We start from the raw sequence: 25,676 nt of genomic DNA, 5'->3' as shown, positions 1-25,676 counted from the left end.
CTGTAATATCCCCCATATGCCTTAACCCCCCATGGTGTCTTCTGGGGAGGGACTTCTGGGAACACAAGACTCAGAGTTTTACACAGGGTTGAATTTGGCTTAAACTTTCCAATATGCACATCCAACCTTCCCCATTACTTAGGGCAAATGGGTGAGCAGCCAGAATAGGTCTGGCATGTCCACATACGACACAGTCCTTTCTATTTATTGTTTTGCAGGCCAACCACATATTCTCCCTTTCCTCATAACCAGTTTCAGTCCCCAATTGTTCACTATCTGAGATGTCTTTTTACATTTATTACCTGTCCCAGATTGGAGAGCTTAGGTGGTGGTGTGGGACTTGGTCTTGAAGTGGTGGAGGAGGCCGGCTGAATCCCTGGTCCGTTGGAACTGGTGGTGGTTCTGGCAGCACTGTGATGGTAACATCCCCATCGTATCCTAAACAGACAGCTCAGGACCAGAAGCAGTCCTGTAAAGCCCCATCCTCTCCCAGAGAACACATCATCAGCTAGAGCTCAAGCAACACTTTCACTTCTATGAACGTACACAGTGAGGAAAGGTCGGGGTCAGGGAATTCTTCATTAAGGAGTTGACCCCTGAGCTTTATTAGCAACAGTTCTTCTCCTTAACTCTGTGATCATTCGGCAGTGTCAGTGTGTCTTACCCTCCAAGTGCGATATGCCCCCAGGTCGAGTGAATCACCTTCTCCTTTAATTCATCTGTAACGCATAAAATCCTGCACATACAGGTTTGGTTAACCACCAGTTTCTCATTTGTTTTATCTGATTATATATTTAACTTCTATACCTATTTGTTAGCTATAATTATTATTATTATTTATTTTTTAATTATTATTATTATTATTTTTTTTTTATATAATTAGTTTATTATCCAATAGGCCCCATCCTATCCTAGACCACAATGTACCCATCCCCCTCTTGATACCTGGCTCTAGCCAGGTAACAACCTTACCTATTCTAAATAATGACTTAGGTAAGAATAGTAAAATATTCTTATGTTCTACATTATCATGTAGGAGCGCCCCTTTCATGTCTCCATTCAGTAACTGTTATCTACCCATTCTGTTATCCATGTCCTGGCGCCCCTTCCGAAACTCCCCTCTCTGCTCTCAAACCTTCAAGGTCTCAGCAGTGTAGGGAGGGCCTGTCTGTCTGCCCTTTCCCTTATCTGTCTGTAACAACTGTTTTGTTTCCTAATTTTAACTAAATGTCTCACTGTTTGGCTTCATCTAAACTCATGGATTTTTAGAAAAACATGTCTATGGTGGCAATTTCTAGAGTCCTTACATATTAATTTACCTCAAAACCAGTATACCAAATGACCACAAATGCATTATCTACATGGCCCTCCCCCGAAGCTGATCAGACTTCAAGAGACAGCCATGATGCAGGTCAAAGGTTACAACACCCCCTTACATTCGTGTTCCATACCATGTCTAGACCTATTAAAGAACCCCTTATCTTTAAAAATTAAACATTTCCTTGTCTAATTAAAACTCAGAAAATAAAACTCTGAATATTCCATATATGAGTGTGCCCCTTTACGATACCTTGTCTCTGGGAACATGTGATTCCCGGCTGCTCCTTCGACAGGTCACCCTTCCTTTCTGATCCGTCTCTCACTTGTCTCTTTTCTCTATCAACTTTTTATGGACCGAATTCAGAGAAGAAAACCATCCCTCTGCTACCAATTTGTTGATAAAACAAGTTTACTGGAGAACTGAGACGAAGTAGAGACTCTGGACAGGGTGGATTAGGTTTAATTAAAAGCAATTTATTCAGAGGTAAAAATATCTGAAATAGCGTGCACGGACCCTTTCATCAAGCTCAAATGGAACTCTCTGAAAGAAGCCCAGATAACAGAGTGCATATACATTTTATACAGTACAGAAAGTAGGTTGAGTCTGGAAGTTCTGGTCCTCTGGTTGGTTCTGATGAGTTGGGCGAGGTCTCCTTCAGGCCAGTATCACTGTCCCATTGGCTCTGAGTAGAGTTCTTTGTCTTCAGAAATGTTCAGCTAAAACAGGAGATTAGGTGTGTGCGTAGATGTTCCTATTTTGACATTTCTGTGTGTCTCTGTAAAATGTTCAGACTGAAGAGGAGTTTTTGTGTGTGCGTAGATGTTCCTGTCTTATCTGTGTTTATGAAAGGTTTACGTCAGCCCTCTGTCCTTGAGTATGTGTGTGTCTCAGTTTCTCGTGATCTGCAGTACCAGGCACCCCTTTTCTTATCAGTCTTTATGAAAAGGCCTGTGACAGCCATCTGTCTCTGGGTGTGTGTGGGTCTCAGTTTCTCGTGATATGCAGTACCAGGCACCCCTTTTCTTATCAGTCTTTATGAAAAGGCCTGTGACAGCCATCTGTCTCTGGGTGTGTGTGGGTCTCCGTATCTGCTATGAGTTTGTGAGAAACCCTGTTTGGAAAGAAGTTAGTTATAACAATGTATTAGCAAATATGCTTGTGTTATAATAAATGATATTTATTACACGACTTCAACTGTATAATCAGTATCCTATAACACTGTTTATCACCAGCACTGTTTGGCGCGATGGTAACACATATACCTTTTGATTAGATGACCGGAGTTTGAATCGCAGACAGCATCATGATTTATTAAATCTAATTTTAACCAATAATGGGGCGTGGTCATTATAAATACATTGTGATTTAGTTTCGGTATCAGACTAACTTTTCTTATGATTTTTGTTTGCAGAGCATACAGGCTGGCAGTTTATCGCCAGTTCACCCTATGGGCAAATGGGAGAATTGGACGTGTGTCATTTCTTCCATAAAGCGCACATACAGTGTTGCCAACTCCTCAGTAAGGAAAGTAGCTATTGGCTGTCCTAAAAGTCGCTAGAAGTCGCTAAATGACGTCATCACCTAATTTGCATAATGTGCCATGTGCATGTAATTGTGATGGACGCTGTAGGAGAGTGGAATAACGTCGTGGGAGAGACAAAAAGTGGGTAAAGAACACCCTAAATATGTTTAGAACTATAAATGAGCACGCTGCAGAGAGTGGCACACACAGCGAATAAGAACCAGATATTTGAGGCCTGTCGTGGCAATTTCCTGTATTACCAAATGAGGAGAGTTACAAACCACACACCAGTCAGAGTTATACTTAAACTTCATCTTTAATTATATGAGCTTCACCATAGCCCTTTGACTCTCAGATCAATTCAGTGTCTATAATGAATTCTGAGAGTCCCTACATTCGAATACAAAGATATAGCATTGGCTATAAATTATTGTTCAGTTTGGTCTCTAAGACGAGGTTCTAATCTCGTTCCTGGTACTTCATAGTACCAAAACATTACCTCATCCAATGCATAACTCAATTGTCAACTCTATATTCTCACATCTCAAGTAAACCCCCTCTTCTCCCCACTACTGAACAAGCTCACTGAGGGGAGTGACTTGCGCACAGACATTGTGGAGCCAAGAGATAATTGGTTCCCCCTTAATCACACCATCCCTTCACATGGTTTAACAGATACATTCACATATGAAGACAATGTTCCATTCTGACCTCTCCCTTTCTGATATTCTGCATATTACCAGACATGTAAAAGACAAGCCTGACCTCTCCCCTCTCTGGGCCCCAAGTGACTTTTCCCTAGCTGAGAAGGGAAAAGTGCAACTGCCAACAGTATAGTCCAAAGGGAGACATTCTAATAACAAGTATCTCACATAAGCATATTATGTAAATAAAACATCTTATTTATCTATGTTACCCAAGTAATTCTGATTCATCCTCCACAGGCAATACTCCTCCTTCAGCACTTTATGGACCCCATTGTTAATCCCCGTCATAACAGAGGCATTGTCAGTCCCTATCCCCAGGAGTTTCTCTTTTTTAAGACAACATTTCTCGAGGAAAGCCACAACAGCATGGGCTATAGATTTGGCATCTCCTCCCTCCAACTCAACAAGCCCCAGAAATGGTTATACAATTGTCTGCTTGGTGTCACTAAAGTACCTTATCACAACCGCCAGGTACTTAGAAACACTTACATCCGTGGACTCATCGAGGAGGAGGCTGAAACGCTGGTCACCCACATCTGCAACCAACTTTTTCAGAAAGTATGGTGCTAGAACACCATTAATAATTTCTGTGCACCTTGTCCTGTGCATTTTGAAGTGGGTAGCAGCAGTGGAGTCTGAGAAAGCAGCTCTACGTGCTTCTCCAATGTGATCACATGCCAGCATGGAACAGTGTTCAGCGATAGTAAATGCCATGGTGGCCTCAGCCTATTTTTTTAACCATAAATTGCAGCTTGTTTTGGGTGGAACTGTTATAAGGCTTTGCCTTTGAGTATGTTTTTGAGTTGTCATGTGTGTTTTTACATCACTAAGTTTGGCGTAGAAATCAGCCTTAGAATACAGGCAGTATGCCCATGTATCATCTCCAATTCAACCAGCCTTTGAATTCAGGGTTTGATTCCCACTCCTTTCTGTATTTTTGAGTGCATAGTTTAGACTGAGACATGATGAGCTAGCCAGCTAGATGTTTAGCTTATGTCACAGAGAGGCACACACACAGTGGACAAGGTGAGTAAGTGACTGAGGCTGTGTGAGTCAAATGCAGTGATTTATTTTTGTGCAGTGATTTATTTCAGACAAAGAACATTTTACATTTACATCCCGCCCTGAATGTAAGCCATGACGAGATCAGCCAGCGACGGCTTCCCGCATGCGCGATTCATTTGCAGTCTGGACGCGGAGGGGTGAACATCTCCTGGGAGGGACTGCTGCGCGAGGACTGGGCCGCCTGTGAGTGCTTTGGGTCGCTAGAGGGGTCTGAATACACGCTAAATATAGCGACATGGTCGTTAACTTGGCAACACTGCGCACATACCCAGAAGCAAAGTCATTTACATAGAGTTTGAGTTTGAATAAAACCAATTCATTTGGTAAATCTAGCCTGCTATAATTATTTCAAGACATAGACCTAATGCCTGCGCCTTATGTAAAAATAGTCTTAGTTAGCTTGTCCACTATAAAAACAGGTTCAAGCGTAACCAGATAACCTTGCTTGGAAGATAAAACTACTTTCAACGCACACTAATCCCATGTCCCTGTTGCTAGAGTAGTGAATTCAAATAGCTTTGGCTGCTACTATTGGAAAGGAATGGTAACTACACGGAGTCAAAGTAGACTTAAATAATATATGCTATTTAGCAGACGCCTTTATCTGGGTACATGGTAGTCTAAACAGATCATAGAAACAGGATTACAATTTTGATATCATGGATGGTCAGTCCTTGCATCTATTGCTCTGTCTATGAATTTGAGAGTGGATACATTTCTCCAGCCCCATCCCTCAGCTTTTTACCAAAAGAGGAGCGGGGAGAACTTTGTTATTGTTTCTAATGCTGATTGCCACTTTAAGAAGTTAAAATGCAGATTAAATACACACCAGAATATGTTACAGATCATGTACAAATGTCCCATCACTCAGACAGTTAGTGAATACACCGCATCCAGCACAGCAATCAATCAATCAAATGTATTTTACAAAAGCCCCTTTTACATCAAAAGAATAACCACAGTGGTTAAAGAGGGTGCAACAGTTCAACACCTCAGGAGCAAATGTCAATTGTCTTTTCATAGCTGAGCATTCATAGGTTGAGAAAGAGAGTCGAAACAGCAGGACCGGAACAAGGTAGCACATCCGTTGAAACGGGTAAAAAAAAAAGTGGAAAAACAATTCCACTCCGATTCCCTTCGTGGATGGGTGTATCTTTGAATTCGTTGTTGAATGTCCTCCTCTACATTTACATTACATTTAAGTCATTTAGCAGACGCTCTTATCCAGAGAGACTTACAAATTGGAAAGTTCATACATATTCATCCTGGTCCCCCCGTGGGAATTGAACCCTGGTCCCCCCGTGGGAATTGAACCCTCAACCCTGGCGTTGCAAGCGCCATGCTCTACCAACTGAGCCACACGGGACCACTCTATTTTTGGAACACCAGCCCGCTCCCCCAAGGTGATCGATAGTATATCTTGGCTCGCACTGTGATTATTGTGATTCTGAGCTCGCAGGTTCATACAGCGACTTATGGTCTTCACTGATCTCACTCTCCGTCAGCTCCATCTGTGGCGTATAGGGGCGGGACTATGACCTCTTCTCCACCGCAGCACAGGAACACTCTGGCACCCAGGGGTCAGTTTGGCATGCTGTACTAACCGTTCTTTCCTATTGGTAGAAAACAATTAAGGCATCTATTAGGCTATAGTTATATTCAAGAAACACTGCATATACTTGAAATAGACAATAGTCTTAGAAATAACATTTGCATGTACCTCCTCTGCCTCCTGCACAGTCTCCTCCAGGATGAAAACATTTTCAGGGATGAAGATGTCATCCTGAAACAAACAAACGTTTTGTTACAACTGAACCCAAATATATCAGTTGGCATTAACAAGCTACCTGTCTACGTATGCTTTGTCAACACACACACACACACAGCAAATACAGGGACATTTATTTTTCAGAAAACATTAGCTATGTCAACTTCAGTCTAACTAAATGAGGTGGAGGTAACGAAACATTACGAAAACAAATCTGTGAACAAAATGTATTACAGTACTTGACTAACTGAGGTGGAAGCTAGCTACAGTAACTATCTAATAACAGGGGTACACGGAGAAACTGTGTTGCAATTTTCATTGCAGTTGAGTTGCTTGCTAACGTTCTTTGCTGGAGGGTGTTACACTAAACACTTCAGACGCAATTAGCTAGTTACCTTCAACTAGAGTTGCAACAAAGTTATCCAGTATCTAACGCTAGCCTATTCAGCAACAGTCATGACCGGTTAACGTTACGTCACTGCATTGACTGGCGTCGCCTCCTCCTTTCAGTCGCTTTTGCTTGACTCCAAAGTCAGCAACGTTGATGATGGTCGGTCGGTAACCCCTACACCATAACCCCTACACCATAACCCTCAATGTCAAATGGAGGTGCAAGAAGGGCATTCTATGCCATCAAAAGCAACATAAAATTCGACATACCAATTAGGATCTGGCTAAAAATACTTGAATCAGTTATAGAACCCATTGCCCTTTATGGTTGTGAGGTCTGGCGTCCGATCACCAACCAAGAACTCACAAAATGGGACAAATACCAAATTGAGAGAGCAGAACTAGGCCGATGCCCGCTAATTATCAAAATCCAGAAAAGAGCCGTTAAATTCTACAACCACCGAAAAGGAAGTGATTCCCAAACCTTCCATAACAAAGCCATCACCTACAGAGATGAACCTGGAGAAGAGTCCCCTATGCGAGCTGGTCCTGGGGCTCTGTTCACAAACACAAACACATCCCACAGAGCCCCAGGACAGCAACACAATTAGACCCAACCAAATCATGAGAAAACAAAAAGATAATTACTTGACATATTGCAAAGAATGAACAAAAAAACAGAGCAAACTAGAATGCTATTTGGCCCTAAACAGAGAGTACACAGTGGCAGAATACCTGACCACTGTGACTGACCCAAACTTAAGGAAAGCTTTGACTATGTACAGACTCAGTGAGCATAGCCTTGCTATTGAGAATAGTGATGGGTCATTTGCGAACGAGTCAGCTCAAAGAGCCGGCTCGTGTAGGTGAACGTTGGGAGCCGGCTCGCATATCAGAAGAGCCGAATCTATTTATAAAAATATTTAAAAAATGTAGATATGAATAATCAAAATATTAAAATGAATAGAATTAACTAATTCAAAGAACGAAAAAAGCAATAAAATAATATAGGCCTACATGCTCAAGCACACACACGTTCGTTCTGAAAGATCTGCAGATCTTCTGAGCTGGTGGAAGTACAAGGCCTCTGTCTACCCACGGCTTACTAAAGTCATGACAGGGAGACTCTGCATAGTGGCCACATCCGTTCCCTCTGAGAGGGTCTTCTCGAAAAACGGGACAAATAATTACTGAGAGAAGAAACCGCATCAGCCCCTCGAAAGTGAGGCAGCTTGCATTGCTGAATGCAAATCTATCATAAAAGCAAAATATGGTCTCCATTGCTGTGTGCTGCTGGTTATAACATGGCAATAAAGAAGAGAGAGAAAAGAGGGACCAGTTTAATGTTTTAAGTGGGATGCTGCAGTTTTGCACATTGTTATTATTTTTTTGATATGGTGCAAATACTGTTCAGATTGTATTCATTTTGAATGGTCAGATTTATATGCACTTTGTTAATATACATGAAAAAGTTATACTTTAAATGCAAATGCTTAATAGCGTTCTTTTTCATATCAAATCATTGCATTTCTAAATACATTGTGGTTAAGGTAGAGTATGATTTCATTTAATAATTTAATTAGAATTGTTTTAACACCAATCATAGTCAAACTATCGCAAACTGTTTGACTTGAAAAAATACAAGTCGTTTGGGAGCCAAAAAAGCCGTCTCTTTTTGGTGAGCTGAGCCGAACGAGCCGGCTCACTGAAAAGAGCCGGAATGCCCATCACTAATTCAGAAAGGCCGCCGTAGGCAGACCTGGCTCTCAAGAGAAGACAGGCTATGTGCACACTGCCCACAAAATGAGGTGGAAACTGAGCTGCACTTCCTAACCTCCTGCCCAATGTATGACCACATTAGAGACACATATTTCCCTCAGATTACACAGACCCACAAAGAATTAGAAAACAAACCCGATTTTGATAAACTCCCATATCTACTGGGTGAAATACCACAGTGTGCCATCACAGCAGCAAAATTTGTGACCTGTTGCCACAAGAAAAGGGCAACCAGTGAAGAACAAACACCATTGTAAATACAATCCACATTTATGCTTATTTATTTTCCCTTTTGTACTTTAACCATTTGTACATTGTTACAACACTGTATATATACATAATATGACATTTGTAATGTCTTTATTCTTTTGGAACTTCTGTGACTGTAATGTTTACTGTTCATTTTTTATTGTTAATTCCACTTTTGTATATTATCTACTCCACTTGCTTTGGCAATGTCAACATATGTTTCCCATGCCAATAAAGCCCCTTGAATTGAATTGTTCTACTCCTCCAGGCTATCTCTATCTCGGGTCACACACACCACATCTTATCTATGGAATGCCAGCTGTAGGTCAATTGTCAGCTCAAGCCCTCGAGGCCCAACTCAGTCCCACAGACACAGATGAGAGAGTACTCATCCTAGCTATTCGATGCATAAACAATATTAGCATCATCTTGTAATTTTTCTCTCACAATATATTTTTTTGATACTTCAATGGTCTTAAAATTCCAAATCAAATAGTTAAATGATCCTTGGTATGACCTTCTTAAAACAATTCCACACACACATACACTAGCCACCACACTAACACGCAATGGAAATGATGGGGGCATGTTTTAAAAAAGGAATGTCCATGTCACCTGAAATCAATGATGTCATCGTTGTAGTAGCTAGATGAGGATGTTACATTTGCAAATGTCTACAGTAACTATTGGCATGGACGATGATTTAATATGCTGATGTGAAACATTTTATACCTGAAAAAAGATATCAAGGATGCATATAGAGTAGGTGAAACCATACATTTTGAAGAGGCTGAATTGGCATATTTTTGTACAGTGGTATGTAGAGTACAGTACATATTAAAAGTTAAATATTCACAAGCATACAGTTTGTCTTGAGTCAATAGAGAGCTCATAAAATACAACCTTAGACTTGGAGAAAATCTCAGTCAGCCTCTAATCTCTTACAGCTCTGCACAATGTGAATGAATGTCAAATAATAGGAATTATTACCTGAAATCAATTCAAATCAATTCCATATTTGGTTTGATGTAACTTTTATTTCAGGTGTTTTGGCCATTAAAAAAGAAACATGCTCATATGCCCCCATCACTTCTATTAAATGTTAGGTTAAAGTTAGCTGAAGGTTGTAGTGGATGTTTAAACTAGACTGAACCATGGATTACAGTTTATCTTGGCCCATAGACTACTTTCAGGGGGAGGAACCATCTAACATAACTGTAAAACAGTAAACTACTCCTTTAAGTCATTTAGCAGAGGCTGTTCTCCATAGCGACGTACATATTCAGTGCTTTATCGTTTGGTGGGAATAGTGACTCATAAAGACCTTGATTCTCTCTCTGTCAACAAGATCAACACCATCATGTACTCAGACAGAGTGCTGGTGATGCATTCTGGGAAGGTGGTGGGGTTTGACAGCCCTGCTGATCTGTGTCAAAGCGAGGACTCCATTTTCTGCAAGCTGGTTGGTGCGTGGGGGGATAGAGTAGAAGCCATCAGAGGACTAATGACAATAGGAAATGTCAATGGGGATCTCTCTCTCTGTTTCCCCACAGGAGGCCAGTGGTGGATGGAATCGGTGGACCAACCAACCACCCGTCCAATGGAGGTGGTAGAAGTTGGCCCTATAATAACTACTGGTCCAGGGTTAGATTTTTTAAATCCCCATGATCGTTAAGGTTAGGATTGGGAAGGGAAATCTGATCCTAGATCTGTGGTTAAGAGCGGAGACTGCCTCCCGGGTGGCGCAGTGGTCTAGAGCACTGCATCGCAGTGCTATGCTGCGCCACCAGAGTCTGGGTTCGCGCCCAGGCTCTGTCGCAGCCGGCCGCGACCGGGAGGTCCGTGGGGCGACGCACAATTGGCTTAGCGTCGTCCGGGTTAGGGAGGGTTTGGCCGGTAGGGATATCCTTGTCTCATCGCGCTCCAGCGACTCCTGTGGCGGGCCGGGCGCAGTGCGCGCTAACTGAGGGGGGCGGGTGCACGGTGTTTCCTCCGACACATTGGTGCGGCTGGCTTCCGGGTTGGAGGCGCGCTGTGTTAAGAAGCAGTGCGGCTTGGTTGGGTTGTGCTTCGGAGGACGCATGACTTTCGACCTTCGTCTCTCCCGAGCCCGTACGGGAGTTGTAGCGATGAGACAAGATAGTAATTACTAGCGATTGGATACCACGAAAATTGGGGAGAAAAGGGGATAAAATTTAAAAAAAAAAAAAAAAAAAAAAAAAAAAAAGAGCGGAGACTTCTTCCTCGAGGCCCACCGACTGACATTTGAACTTTGACCTCAGAGAGTAAGGTCTGAATAGTCCAACCCGAGCAAGATTATTATTTTACTATCTTTCAGGAAGTCGGGTTAATTTTCTAGCTTTTTATTCATGAAACACGTTAATGTGGTACGAAAGAACTGACGATGTGTCAATAGCACAGAGGTAATGAAGGAACATGGAATAAGCACTTTAATTGCTTTTGTATGAAGGGAGTATTTTATAGCGCTATAATGGATTTTGACTGAAAAGTTGTCTTCCTAGAGCAAGTCAGTCATTCACTTTGCAGCATCGTCAATCATTTATGAATGTCTGAGATTCCTTTTGCACCTGGTCTGTTGGCAGTATTAGTAATAGCTAGAAAGAGCGCACATTAATGGACATACTTCACATAGATAAAATGCATGTTTACACACTGTTTGCTGTATGGACGTGTTGCAGACGAATAGACTGAGATAAATAAAGACAATTTAAAGTTACTCTTTTTCTATTTGTTTACCGTTCACACAGAGCACATTTGTTTGGAAGCTCCTCACAATGTTGTTACGTCTGATTTCAAGCCATTCTGTAGCAGAACTACTGTATATCAGTCATTTGAGAATGTTTCTGTTTTGTAATACACTGTAAGAGAGAACATCTCAGGGAGAATCGCCTTTACATGCAGCGTTTTCAGTAGTGGTCAGTACTCTCATGTACAGTAATATGAAGGTGTAACATATTAAAAATAAAATGTCTGCACTGATTTTACACGTCTGGTCACTTTTTTGATTTATTGAGTTTGCTTGAACATCATGATGACAATCGTCATAATTAGTCATTATATTTCTATGATTTACACATCCCATGTTATTGTTTTGTTGAGTTTTTGTTCATCAGAATGTCCTCACGATTACATAATTGTCATTAATGGTAATTGGAAGGAGTAGCCCCACCTTAAAGGTATGGTTACATAGTAAGAATGTTAGGTCTCATAAATCAGTTCTATTCGAGTCTTAATCCCTAGATCATGCCACCCCTTCATTGTTGTGCCTTACAATTACCATGAGTCATGAATGAACGCCTAGCTGCCCCTCCCTTGAAACAAGACAACTTTGGCACACCTCTGCATTTTTTTCTATTGCCATACTATTTGTTTTCCTCCTGTCTTGGCGTGGCGAGTGCTCTGTTTGTTTTTTTCCCCTTTATCTCACAGTTCCAGTCTTGAGAGGCTAGGTTTCAGTGATCAAGGTGCCTACCTGGACTGGGGAAGTTGTGTGTGACGGTGTGTGGCTGGGAAGACATGCCGAATGTGGAACCAGTTTGTCTGCTTTGGGGAGAGTATGCTTTCGCTGACGTGAGGCACGGTGTAGGCAGTCTTACAGGAGTAAACGGCAGGGACCGATAACATTGTGTCGCAACTCTCTCACATTGACGGTTAAACTCTTCAATGGCTGAATAACAAGAACAAACACAGTCAAAATACCCCAATGGAGCCTAAGGTAAGAGTTGTTGTCAAGTTTTGCTGAAGTACTCCATCCAGACTATATGGTGCCATTTACTATTACTATTGTTTAAGAAGTTCACAATGATGTCATCGTTGTAGTAGCTAGATGAGGATGTTAAATTTGCAAATGTCTACAGTAACAACTGGCATGGACGATGTTTTAATATGCTGATGTGAAACATTTTATACCTGAAAAAAGATATCAAGGATGCATATAGAGTAGGTGAAACCATACATTTTGAAGAGACTCTGAATTGGCATATTTCTGTACAGTGGTATGTAGAGTACAGTACATATTAAAAGTGCTTCTACACCTGCATTGCTTGCTGTTTGGGGTTTTAGGCTGAGTTTCTGTACAGCACTTTGAGATATCAGCTGATGTAAGAAGGGCTATATAAATACATTTGATTTGAAAAGTAAAATATTCACAAGCATACAGTTTGTCTTGAGTCAACAGAGAGCTCATAAAATACAACCTTAGACTTGGAGAAAATCTCAGTCAGCCTCTAATCTCTTACAGCTCTGCACAATGTGAATGAATGTCAAATAATAGGAATTATTTGAACAGAGTCATTGTCAATAACGTGCCATGTTTCATGAAATATGATTGCAGCTTTTAGCTTACTGTCAGTGCACTCTTCTTTATGAGTGCATATACAAGTAACTGACAAAATAAAGGAAACACCAACATAAAGTGTTGGGTCACCACGAACCACAACAGCTTCAATGCACCTTGGCATAGATTCTACAAGTGTCTGGAGGGATGCGACACCATTCTTCCATGAGAAATTCTGTCATTTGATGTTTTGTTGGTGGTGGTGGAAAACGCTGTCTCAGGCGCCACTCCAGAATCTCCCATAAGTGTTCAATTGGGTTGAGATCTGGTGACTGAGACTGCCATATGGCATTTGGTTTACATCGTTTTCATGCTCATCAAACCATTCAGTGACCACTCGTGCCCTGTGAATGAGGGCACTGTCATCCTATGAGGGCATAGCCATAGTAGCCAAAATGGGGAATAGCCATGGTAGCCAAAATAATGGCCTGCCCAGTATTTTTTATACATGATGGTATGTTAATTGCTTAATTAACTCAGGAACCACACCTGTGTGGAAGCATCTGCTTTCAATATACTTTGCATTACTCATTTACTCAAGCTTTTCCGTTATTTAGGCTGTTACCTGTAGTTACCATTCCTAAATGCATCTTTCATAAGACGTTGTTGGGGGTGTGGGATAATTACATTCAATCTCTGCTCCTGAATGAAAGTTATTCCATTCACTGTCACGCTTGCTCCTGCTCCCCCTCCCAGGCGCTCGAGGGCGCCAGGCTGCCCTTCATTACGCACACCTGTCACCATCATTAAGCGCATCAGCGCAATATTGGACCCACCTGGACTTTGTTGATTTCCCCCTCTATATCTGTGTTCCTCACTGAGGCTTTCCCGCTTTAAGTTACAGTTTTAACAGTGGCCAACAGTGGCCACAGTCTGGCCTACCAGACAGTGGTGGTCAGTGCCATTTAAGATGAGGGAGGATGATTCTTATTTTTTTCATTAGTAGGCCTTATTTCTATTACAGCATATTTGATGACTGTCGATCATATTCCATTCACCCAGTTGATTGTAACTGCGATAGGTTTAGGCTACTACATGATACTCCCTATACCCATCATGAGGTTGCTACAACCTAGCCTATGAATGAAAGTTTACAACGTAGGTGCACACAGGTCGAGAGAAAAATGTGAGATGACAGCTAGTGACACATGAACACACAGTGACACATTCAATACTGTCTTGCACACTTCTTGCCTGCTTCTAGCTGATATAGGGTGTAATTGTTAGTCCAACAGTTGCAAACGAGAGATTCTATTGAACAAATTCAGGTATGTTTATCCCTTTGATCTGTTTGCTTCAGTTTAATAAACTTTTTTCAACAGAATCTGCGGAATGAATACACCCCTGATCACGTTTAAACACAGTTCACTTTCATAGCAGCCATGTTGTATTCCTTCTTCCATCTATGCACTCTCCGGCTCTCACCTTTTCCCTTCGCTTGTGGACTTCAATGCACAACACAGCTGTATGTGACCAGGCGAAAAAAACTTTCCAAGCCAAACCATATCATAACACACAGCCTACATCCTTGTCACCATATTAGCTAAAGCAACGTCATAGTCAACATAGCTAATAGAACTAACGCGTTAGTAAACATGCTACAATCATGTAGTAACGTTACAGTGTGCAGTAAGTAAGCAGTTTAGCACTTACACCGGCAGTCCCCGGTGGCAATAAATTAGTAAAACCAAAAGCTTACCTTGACTTGGAAGAGTTCCAATGTTGTGTTGGATAGTCATAGCTACAGTAGCTAGCTAACATAGCATCCCTCTGTTTGAGCAGGGTGTTTGAGTAAGCTGAACTAGTTAGCTGCATTTGCTAGCTAAGTAAGTGAAACTGAAAATGGAAAAAAAATACGAAATCTCTCTCTCTCTCGCTCTTGCTTCTCCATTTTGGAAGAAATTAATTTGTTCAAACTGTTAAAATATTGTCTTTCTCTCTCAGAGTCAACTACTCACAACATTTTATGCACTGCAGTGCTAGTTAGCTATAGCTTATGCTTTCAGTACTAGATTCATTCTCTGATCCTTTGATTGGGTGGACAACATGTCAGTTCGGGCTGCAAGAGTTCTGATAGGTTGGACAACATCCTCCGGAAGTTGTCATAATTACTGTTTAAGCCTATGGAATGGGGTGGGAACCATGAGCCTCCTAGGTTTTGTATTGAAGTCAATGTACCCAGAGGAGGATGGAAGCTAACTGTTCTCCGGCTACACCATGGTGCTACCCTACAGAGTGCTGTTGAGGCTACTGTAGACCTTCATTTCCAAATAGTATGTTTTAATGAATTATTTGGTGATGTGTTTATATTTAGTATAGTTTTATAAAAAAACATAACTTTTTTCATGTTTATTTTATGAAACTGGTCCTCCCCTTCCTCCTCTGATGAGCCTCCACTTCTACCAGAGTGGCCTACCATCAAAAACAATGGAGAAAATGCATCCCATAACATTTGAACATGAAAAAAACTTTTATCATTCAGCCTACAGTAGTAGCCGATGTGTGTTGTTCAATGTAGACCAACATTCCATGAAACTTTTGAAAAAAACATGCAGGGCTTGACATTAACCTGTTTATCCACTTGTCCTTCAGACAAGGGAGGTGACTGAAAAATGTTGTTGTGATGTTTGATGCAAGAAACCACTTTACAACATAAAATGGATTATTATTTTCATACCAGACAAATTATTGCTACCCTCTGCCTATTCGCTACTGAGCTTATTAAAGCCTATCGCAAAATACAACATTCCCCTTTAAGACTAAAAAAAGCTCTTTACCTGACTGGCTTTTCAAAGATGTCTAAAAATGTACTCTCTTATTGTAGACTACAAATGATCTATAACTGGGCTAATAAGTCACTAACTAGCAAAGGAAATTAACAAAATGTGCACACGTGGCTACTATCATGACACAAGGCAAGACCCAGATGCAGACACGGGAGGCAGATGGTTGGAGTCTTACAGTATTTATTAATCCAATAGGGTAAGGCAAGAGAATGGTCGTGGACAGGCAAAAGGGTAAAAACCAGTTCAGAGTCCAAAAGGTACCGAAGGGCAGGCAGAATCAAGGTCAGGGCAGGCAGGATGATCAGGCAGGCGGGAAAGTAGTCCAGAGTCAGACAGGGGTCAGAACCGGGAAGACTGTCAATAAGAGAATAGCAAAAGGAGTATGGGAAAACACCCTGGTTGACTTGACTAACATACAAGACAAACTGGCACAGAGAGACAGGTAACACAGGGATAAATACACTGGGGAAAATAAGCAACACCTGGAGGGGGTGAAGACAATCACAGGAACAGGTGAAGCAGATCAGGGCATGACAGCTACATGCAGCTCTTGCTTTGATCTCAAAACAAGTACATCTACTCAAGACCACCCATGCTGTAAACACAGTCCAGTTCAAAGTAAATGGCACAGATCCATATACGGCAATGGTCTATTTGCATATAGGCCTGCTACAGCTCTGATTACATCCCTCCTCTCTCCCTTTCCACCACTGACACTGACCAAAAAGGGTCACCGTCTTTCATCTGATGGCAAAACTCGAGTCGCACCGCATTATTTCTGCCTCATGCACAAATTCATCCTGTTACTCCTATGTTATACTTGAGTAAAAGTAAAGATACCTTAATAGAAAATGACTCAAGTAAAAGTGAAAGTCGCCCACTAAAATACTACTTGAGAAAAAGTCTAAAAGTATTTGGTTTTAAATATACTTAAGTATCAAAAGTAAATGTAATTGCTAAAATATACTTAAGTATCAAAAGTAAAAGTATAAATAATTTCACATTCCTTATGTTACGGATAGCCAGGGCCACGCTCCAACTCTGAGATATCATTTACAAACAAAGCATGTGTTTAGTGAGTCCGTCAGATCAGAGGCAATAAGGATGACAGGGATCTTCTTTTGATAAGTGTGTGAATTAGACTATTTTACTGTCCTGTTAAGCATTCAAAATGTAATGAGTACTTTTGAGTGTCAGGGAAAATGTATGGAGTAAAAAGTACATAATCTTCTTTAGGAATGTAGTGAAGTAGAAGAAAAAGTTGTCAAAAATATAAATAGTAAAGTACAGATACCCCAAAAAATTACTTATTTAGTACTTTCAGGTATTTTTGCTGAAGTACTTTACACCAGTGCTCATTCATTACTGCTGCAGTGCTTGTTGTAACGCTGAGTGGAAATAGGAAGAATGCACATTTCCTGGTTTATAAAAGTGTTGAATACAAAGCCTTGACAGTGCTGAATAAGAACTTACACATGAACTCACTAGTCATGTCATCTCTAGTCATGGTTTTAAATGTTTTGAAATCTCACAGTATCAACTTTGCTGTAGCTTTCTTTTATGCCTGCTACGTTACTGCAGACACGGTAATCTGAGCCCTCGGATTGGCCAGCATTAGGTATTTAGTGCACTTGATTTGCTCTCCGGGCCCGCCGGGAAGGCAGAGTTGTACCTTCAGACACATGAAATGGTTCAAAATCGCAACAGTTCTCTACCAGGTGCACAGGGCAGCTGAATTGGGTGCACTTACCGTCAACAGCCCGAGACAAATAAAAAAAAAATAGATCGACCAATTGCTAAATCCACTTCAATCAGTGTAGATGAAGGTGAGGAGATAGGTTAAAGAAGGATTTTTAAGCCTTGAGACAATTGAGACATGGAATGGGTATGTGTGCCATTCAGAGAGTGAATGGGCAAGACAAAACATTGAAGTGCCATTGAATGGGCTATGGTAGTAGGTGCCAGGCGCACCAGTTGTGTCAAGAACTGCAACGCTGCTGGGTTTTTCACACTCAATAGTTTCCAGTGTGTATCAAGAATGGTCCACCACCCAAAGGACATCCAGCCAACTTGACACAACTGTGGGAAGCATTGGAATCAACATGGGCCAACATTCCTGTGGAACGCGTTCGACACCTTGTAGAGTCCATGCCCCGACCAATTGAGTCTGTCTGAGGGCAAAAGGGGAGGGCATTAGGTGTTTCTAATGTTTGGTATACTCAGTGTGGTTTAGTAAGTCTGAGTGATGAATATTTTTACATATTCATCTTTTGGAGGTATTTGATGATGAAGTAAATTATGATTATTATGATCATTGTGGAATCGGTAGCAGAGCACACACGTTATTGCTCATAGAGCAGCAGTCTCACGAAGCATGTGACACAAATCACTGACACGACTTATGCTCTAACGATTGTTTACAAATCACTTTATTTGAGCACCTGCCACAGCAAGCTTTTCATAATAGAAAGTGGTGGGTGTGGTCACTTCTGAGTGTACACCTGACTATAGTGCACTTGTCTCTATTTCCCTGGACAAACTTGTTCCTGTTGTTCCCTCCATCTCCCAAGGCCACACCTCGAATACGTCAAAGGTGCAGCTACCTGGGTGTCAACCATGTGCCTATTTGCTTATGTAAACAGGTTACCCCTCCATAGCCCCTCTTTAGTGGTGATTTCAGCTGATTTTGGTCTTTATGGTAAAATGAGCTGTGCCATTATTGTATTTGTTTGTATTTTTTATTCTGGAGTGTAAATATGATATTTTTTTGCATTTGATACTCTTGAAGGCTACGAAAGTATGCTGCAGTATATAGGCCTATATGATTTGATAATAATAGAATGAAACCAAGCTGAGCATTTATTTTTAATTGATTCTATCCTCCTCAACAGGTTTAAACAGAATAACTTTTCATTAAAGGCTACTGTGAAAACATCAGAAGGATCATGGTATGTGAGATCATTCATCCATCAGCCATGATGATAGTAATAACAAGCAAATTCCAACACAATAAGCTAAGCAAAAGGAAATTTACTTTTTGAAAAACACCTATGCCCCAACATTACTTTCTAGAAGTGAATTCCATTTTTAAAATCTATTTAAAAATGATTGTAAATAACATGTATTTTTAAGTTCATTGTGGAAATTCTGTTTGATGTTTGGGTTATTGAAACATGACCAATGCTGAGGCCACACACCCGTCTTTGCACATTTCTTGTAACTACCTTTGTATATCTGCTTTTAGCCTGGTCACCGTAGGGGAAGGAGCCTCTCTGAGGGGCTAATGCTGGAGGAATCAGAAAAGGGAGGATTGGTCGTCTCCAGCGTTATCGGTGGCTCCTCTGGCAATCAGGGGCTCAAAGAAGGTATGAGTCTTTTATTTAATGTATACGATTTTTGTTTAGGTACTTATGTTTCTTTGAGAAAATGTAAGATTTCACATTTTGGATTGTTGTCTGAATTTTGTTGAATAGTAAAATACAGTGTAACAGTGAAGAAAAAATAATATAACAAAATACTTAGACACATTTAGAATCATTGAAATGTTCAGTCACCATGATTTAACTGTGTTTTTTTCAGGAGATGAAATTGTGGGTGCCACAATCAACTTTGACCAACTTTCGAAAGACGATGTGTTGAAAATCCTGAAGCTGATGGCTGATAATGGATTTGATGAGAAGGTTCAAGTTCTGACGAAAAATAATTTGAGCAAGAGTATGGGGACCTTGGACAGCATCAAAGCACCAGAGGAGGTTTGTGGAATATAGTTAGTAAATAGAATAAGCAGGGGGGGAAATTATTTCAGAAAGGTTGCTGGATAAAATATGTTGTTTTTTAAAGGGACAATTCGAGATGTTGGCAATGAAGCCCTTTATTTACTTCCCCAGAGTCAGATAACCTTGTGGATACCATTTTTATGTCTCTGCGTGTAGTTTGAAGGAAGTTGCTAACTAGTGTTAGCACAATGACTGAAAGCTAGCATGCTAGCTGTTCCTGACGCTAGTTAGCTTTGGCTCGTACCTCCAACTACCTCCAACTTCCTTCATACTGGACGCAAAGACATAAAAATGGTATCCACGAGTTCATCTGACTCTGGGGAGGTCGATAAAGGGTTTCATTGCCAACATCTCAAACTCTTCCATTAAGGATTTGTTTCTCTTTACAGATGCTGAAGGATTCATATAGTAGACTCTACAATGCCAAAATAAATAGGTTCATGAAGGATGACAGCCCTGGACAACCTGCAGGTGCTGGGAAAAGAGGCTCCCATAATGGACAGGTGAAGGGCAAGGGACCGAGACCTGTCTGGGACAAACCTAAAGTTAAAGGTGACCTCAAACCCCCTGTCCTCACCATGGATTACCCAGTTGTGGAGACACCCAAAGTAGATGCTCCTACCTACCTAGAGTCTCCAGACCTCAAATTCTCTGCTCCAAAGTTAGAGGTGCCTAAACTTGATGTCAAAGGCGTGGCACCTGATGCTCGCGGTGGAGAACTTTCATTGCCTAATGCCAACATTAGTACATCAGATCTCTCCCTGCCTCATTTAAATGGGTCACTAAACATTGATGCTCCATCAGTTAACCTGGAAAGGCCATATCTTGAAACTGATATAGATGCTATTGATGCTCCAGAATTTGACATGTCTTTGCCCAAAGTTGACCTCAAAGGCCCTGATCTTGACCTGAAAGTTATAGATCCACTTCCCAAAGTTGGAGGAGATATCAATGTCCCGGAAGCAGAGCTCAATCTACCAGAGGGGGTTGTCACTGCACCTTCTTTAAATATCAACACCCCAAAGCTTGATATTGAAAGAACAGGCAAAATGTTAAAAATGCCCAGATTTAAGGTGCCTGACTTGGGTCTCTCTGGACCCAGTGTAAATGTACACAACCTTGAGGTTGATACACCAAATATGAGGATCCCAGATAAAGATATGCCAGGAGTTAATCTCAAAGGTCCCCAACTAGACCTACAAGCACCAGATGTTAATCTCAAAGGTCCTAATCTAGACCTGCAAGCCCCAGATGTCAGCATGATGAATGTGCCTTCAAGTAAAATCAGAGTCCGGTCCTCCAAGAAACTGAAAAACCCAAACCTTGATGTGGATGATCCCTCTGGTTTTTTTGAATTGCCTAAGGTTAGGCTCTCTCGCAGAGTACCAAAAGGACCAGATTTAGACATTGATGCAGTTTTAAAGACCGCAGACATGCATCTTAAAACCTCTTTGATTGGTGCTCCTGAACTGAATGACCCTGATGTAGATTTACCTTCAGTAGACCTTAAAGGTTCCAAAATAGATCTAGAATTGCAAGATGCAAACATTGGTATCCCATCTGGGAAGATCAAAAAAACAAGTCTTGGTATGCCTGACTTTGATATATCTGGACCAAGAGTTAGGACTCCAGACCTGGACCTCTCAGCGGATGAGATGTGTGTATCAGACGTCAGTTTGCCTGACCTCAGTACTCCAGATATTGGCATACCCTCAGGTAAATTCAAACTAACGAAACCACATGCAGAACTCAAAGCTCCTGATTTCGATGTGGATGCCCCCTCTAGTAAACTGAAGATGCCCAAATTTGGCTTCTCTGGCCTAAAAAGACCAGATCTGGGCATTGATGCTGATGTAAAAACACCAAAGCTAAGTCTCAAAGCTCCCAAGATAAAAGGTGGACTTGATGCACCTGACTTGGACTTACCCAAAGTCGACCTGAAAGCACCTAAGTTAGATGGAAACACTCCAAATATTGACATTGATGCACCCTCAGGAAAATTCAAAATGCCAAAGTTTAAGATGTCTAAATTTGCCCTTTCGGGCCCTAAAGGGCCAGAGGTTGGCATTGATGGAGAGTTGGATGGACCAGACCTGAGCTTATCATCTTCCAAATTAAAACAGCCAGATGCGGATATTGGTAGCCCATCTGGAAAATTCAAGATGCCAAGTTTTAAAATGCCAGACTTTGGCTTCTCAGGCCCAGATGTTCAAGGGCCTGACTTTGAGGTAAAAAATCCAGACTGGGATCTTTTAGCCCCCAAGTTTAAAGGGGGAATCAGTCACCCAGATTTGAATCTGCCAGATGTTGACCTCAAAGGCCCCAAATTAGACTTTAATGCACCAGATGTAAACTGTAATATGCCCTCAGGTAAAGTCAAAGTACCTACATTGAAGAAACCAAAGGTTGATCTGAATGCTCCTGATCTGGACATTGATGGCCCCTCTGGTAAACTGAAAATGCCCAAATTTGGGCTGTCTGGTAAAATGCCAAAATCCACAAAACTGAATCTCAAAGCCCCAAAGATAAAGGGGGGAATTGATTCCCCAGAATTGAATTTTCCAGATGCTGATCTCAAAGCCCCTAAACTAGATGTAAACACCCCAGATCTTGACATCAGTGCACCCATTGGGAAATTCAAAATGCCCACATTTAAAATGCCTAAATTCAGAGGCCTAAAGGGACCAGATGTTGACATAGATGGAGACTTAGAGGGCCCAGATATAGATATCAATGCCCCCACAGCTAACCTCAAAGGTCCCAAAACAGGTCTAAAAATGCCTGATTTGAAGATGCCTGATTTCGGGCTATCTGGGCCAGATGTAGATGAACCTGACTATGACTTACCTGATATTGGCCTCTCAGCCCCAAAGCTAAAAGGGCGAATCAGTCCCCCTGATTTAAGACTACCTAAGGGTCATCTCAAAGGGCCCAAACTAGATCTCAATGCTCCAGATTTTGATGTTGATGCTCCCTCTGGTAAACTGAAAATGCCCAAATTTGGGCTCTCTGGTACAATGCCAAAATCTCCAAACTTGAGGCTCAAAGCTCCAAAGATGAAGGGGGGAATTGATTTTCCAGACCTGAATTTACCAGATGCTGACCTCAAAGCCCCTAAACTAGATGTGAATGCTCCAGATCTTGACATCAATGCACCCTCAGGGAAATTCAAAATGCCTAAATTCAGAGACCTGAAGGGACCAAATGTTGACATTAATGGCGCTATAGAGGGACCAGATCTGAACTTGTCATCTCCCAAACTCAAGGGCCCCAAAGCAGACCTCAACATTCCAGATGCTGATATTGACAGTCCATCAGGAAAATTCAGAATGCCAACTTTCAAGATGCCACATTTAGGTTCCTCTGGACCAAAGGTTAAGGGGCCTGGCTGGGATCTTTCAGCCCCCAAGTTTAAAGGGGGAATCAGTCCCCCAGATTTGGATCTGCCAGATCTCAAAGGCCCCAAACTAGGCCTAAATGCACCAGATGTAAACTTTAATATGCCCTCAGGTAATGTCAAAGTACCTACATTGAAGAAACCAACGGTTGATCTGAATGCTCCTGATCTGGACATTGATGGCCCTTCTGGTAAACTGAAAATGCCCAAATTTGGGCTGTCTGGTAAAATACCAAAATCCACAAAACTGAATCTCAAAGCCCCAAAGCTAAAGGGGGGAATTGATTCCCCAGACCTGAATTTACCAGATGCTGACCTCAAAGCCGCTAAACTAGACATGACTGCTCCAGATCTTGACATCAATGCACCTTCTGGGAAATTCAAAATGCCCAAATTTAAAATGCCTAAATTCAGGGGCCTAAAGAGACCAGATGTTGACATAGATGGAGACTTAGAGGGCCCAGATATAGATATCAATGCCCCCACAGCTAACCTCAAAGGTCCCAAAACAGGTCTAAAAATGCCAGATTTGAAGATGCCTGGTTTTGGGCTATCTGGGCCAAATGTAGATGCACCTGGTTATGACTTAACTGATACTGATCTCTCAGCCCCAACGCTAAAAGGGGGAATCAGTCCCCCAGATTTGAGGCTACCTAAGGATCATCTCAGAAGGCCCAAACTAGACCTCAATGCTCCAGACATGCCCTCAGGTAGATTCAGAGTTCCAACCATAGAAAGGCCAAATGGTAGCATCAAAGCCCCTGATTTTGACATCAGCACTCCTACGTTCAAAATGCCCGAAATGCCTAAATTTATGTTGTCTAGTTCAAATAGACCAGATCAAGACATAAGTGCTGACATAGGTTTGAAATTGTCAAAGATGAAAGGTGGGATTGGTTCACCAGACCTGGACCTACCTACAGTTGACCTAGAAGCCCCTAACATGTATTTAAACACTCCAGATATGAACATTGATTCACCCTCTGGGAATTTCAAAATGCCCCACCTCAAAATGCCTAAATTCAGCCTTTCTGGTCTGAATGGTCCAGATGCTGGAATAGATGGAGACATTGATGGACCGGACCTGAGCTTGTCAACCCTGAAAGTAAACACAGGGATCGGTAGTCCAGATTTAGACATAAATGTTCCCTCTGGTAACCTCAAAGGCCCCCAAGCTGATCTCAATTTGCCAGACAGTGACGTTGCTATACAATCTCGAAAATTCAAACTGCCGTCGTTAAATATGCCTCAGTATGGAAATCCCAATCTAAGGGCAGGTACAGATATGGACTTTATGAAAACAAATGACATTTCTCCTCCAAAGGCTAAAGTGGATCTAAAAGCACCAGACTTGAAAGTTAGTCACCCAGATGTCAGCCTGAGTTTACCCAAAGCTGATATCAGAGGCCCAGAATACAAAGTGTCATCGCATAGTAAACGCAGATCTGATATCCCAGGTGAAGCGCATATAAAATTGCGGACAATGGACATAGATACCGAAGTGACACTGCCACACACTGATAGGAAGTCTAGAAAGGTCAAAGGAAGGGCCAGTGATCCCATTGCAGATATAGAATTGCCAAAAGTTGAGTACAAAGCATCTGGTTTAGATCTGCGAGGTTCAGACCTTAACGATCCCACAGGGAAATTAAAAATTCCCAAATCCAAGACTAAATTGGGTAGTCATACAAGAATACCAGACTATGATATAGACTCAAGTCTTGTCAGTATTAACGCCTCAGTCCCTAAACTCCCACCCCAAAGGGATGGAGTAGAGGTTTCACAGCCAGACTTACATTTGAGTAGAACTGACCTCAAGGGCAATAAACATCATAGAAAAGCCCCAGCTGGTGAAACTGGCAGAACAAAAAGGAGAAGTCCAAAACAGTCTGAAATTGGAATGTCTATACCAAATTTTACCCATGGTTCAAACCCCAAAATGTCTGAAGATAAAGAAGGATATTTTGTCACTGCATTTCCCAAACATCTCAAAGGGGATGTACCAGATGGAACTGGGAGCCTGAAAAATCGGCACAAGGAAGAGTCAAACCGTAGATCTCATACACTCAGAAGTCTCGATTTCAGTGCATCAAATGTGGACCTTGAAGTTCCAGAAGATGAGACCTTAAAAGGGTCAACATTCTGGCTTTCAAAGCTTATATAGCGTTCAGACAACTGACTAAATGTAGTTTTAGGCTTGTTTGAATCACAATCTTCTGTTGAAACATAATGCAGAAAACGTCTGTTACGTATAAAACAAGCATCAGATTATTTGCACATATTTGTACTTTTTTATTGGCATTTGTATTGGCATTGGCATTTGTTATGAACATGTTGAAAACGAATGTGTAAAGCTTTCTTTTGTCAAGTGATTAAAAAAATGTATGAAAGGTTTATGTTCTGCTGATAAGCTATTTGAATGGTATTTTTACTATACACTTGCTACATTGTAATAAAATAAAATGGGATTTAGTAACTTTTATAAAATCTTTGGTTTTATCTTTCTTTACATGAATTCAACAAAATAATTATTTCAAAACAACTTCAAAATGCATTAGC

At 41.4% G+C, this 25,676-nt stretch overlaps 1 protein-coding gene across 1 annotated transcript; it reads left to right on the top strand.

The window, feature by feature from the left end:
* The first annotated feature begins 12,215 nt into the window (after positions 1-12,215).
* LOC139568590 (neuroblast differentiation-associated protein AHNAK-like) lies at positions 12,216-25,511 on the top strand. The gene is made up of 5 exons (XM_071390515.1): positions 12,216-12,537; positions 18,836-18,892; positions 19,189-19,309; positions 19,524-19,696; positions 20,110-25,511. The coding sequence occupies exons 2-5, from the start codon at positions 18,890-18,892 to the stop codon at positions 25,279-25,281; spliced, it is 5,469 nt and encodes a 1,822-aa protein (XP_071246616.1). The 5' UTR covers positions 12,216-12,537; positions 18,836-18,889; the 3' UTR covers positions 25,282-25,511.
* The last annotated feature ends 165 nt before the right edge of the window (positions 25,512-25,676 follow it).

This window comes from Salvelinus alpinus, chromosome 2 (genome assembly GCF_045679555.1).
Source record: "Salvelinus alpinus chromosome 2, SLU_Salpinus.1, whole genome shotgun sequence".
Classification (NCBI taxonomy): domain Eukaryota; kingdom Metazoa; phylum Chordata; class Actinopteri; order Salmoniformes; family Salmonidae; genus Salvelinus; species Salvelinus alpinus.
This window is presented reverse-complemented; position numbering and strand designations above follow the sequence as displayed.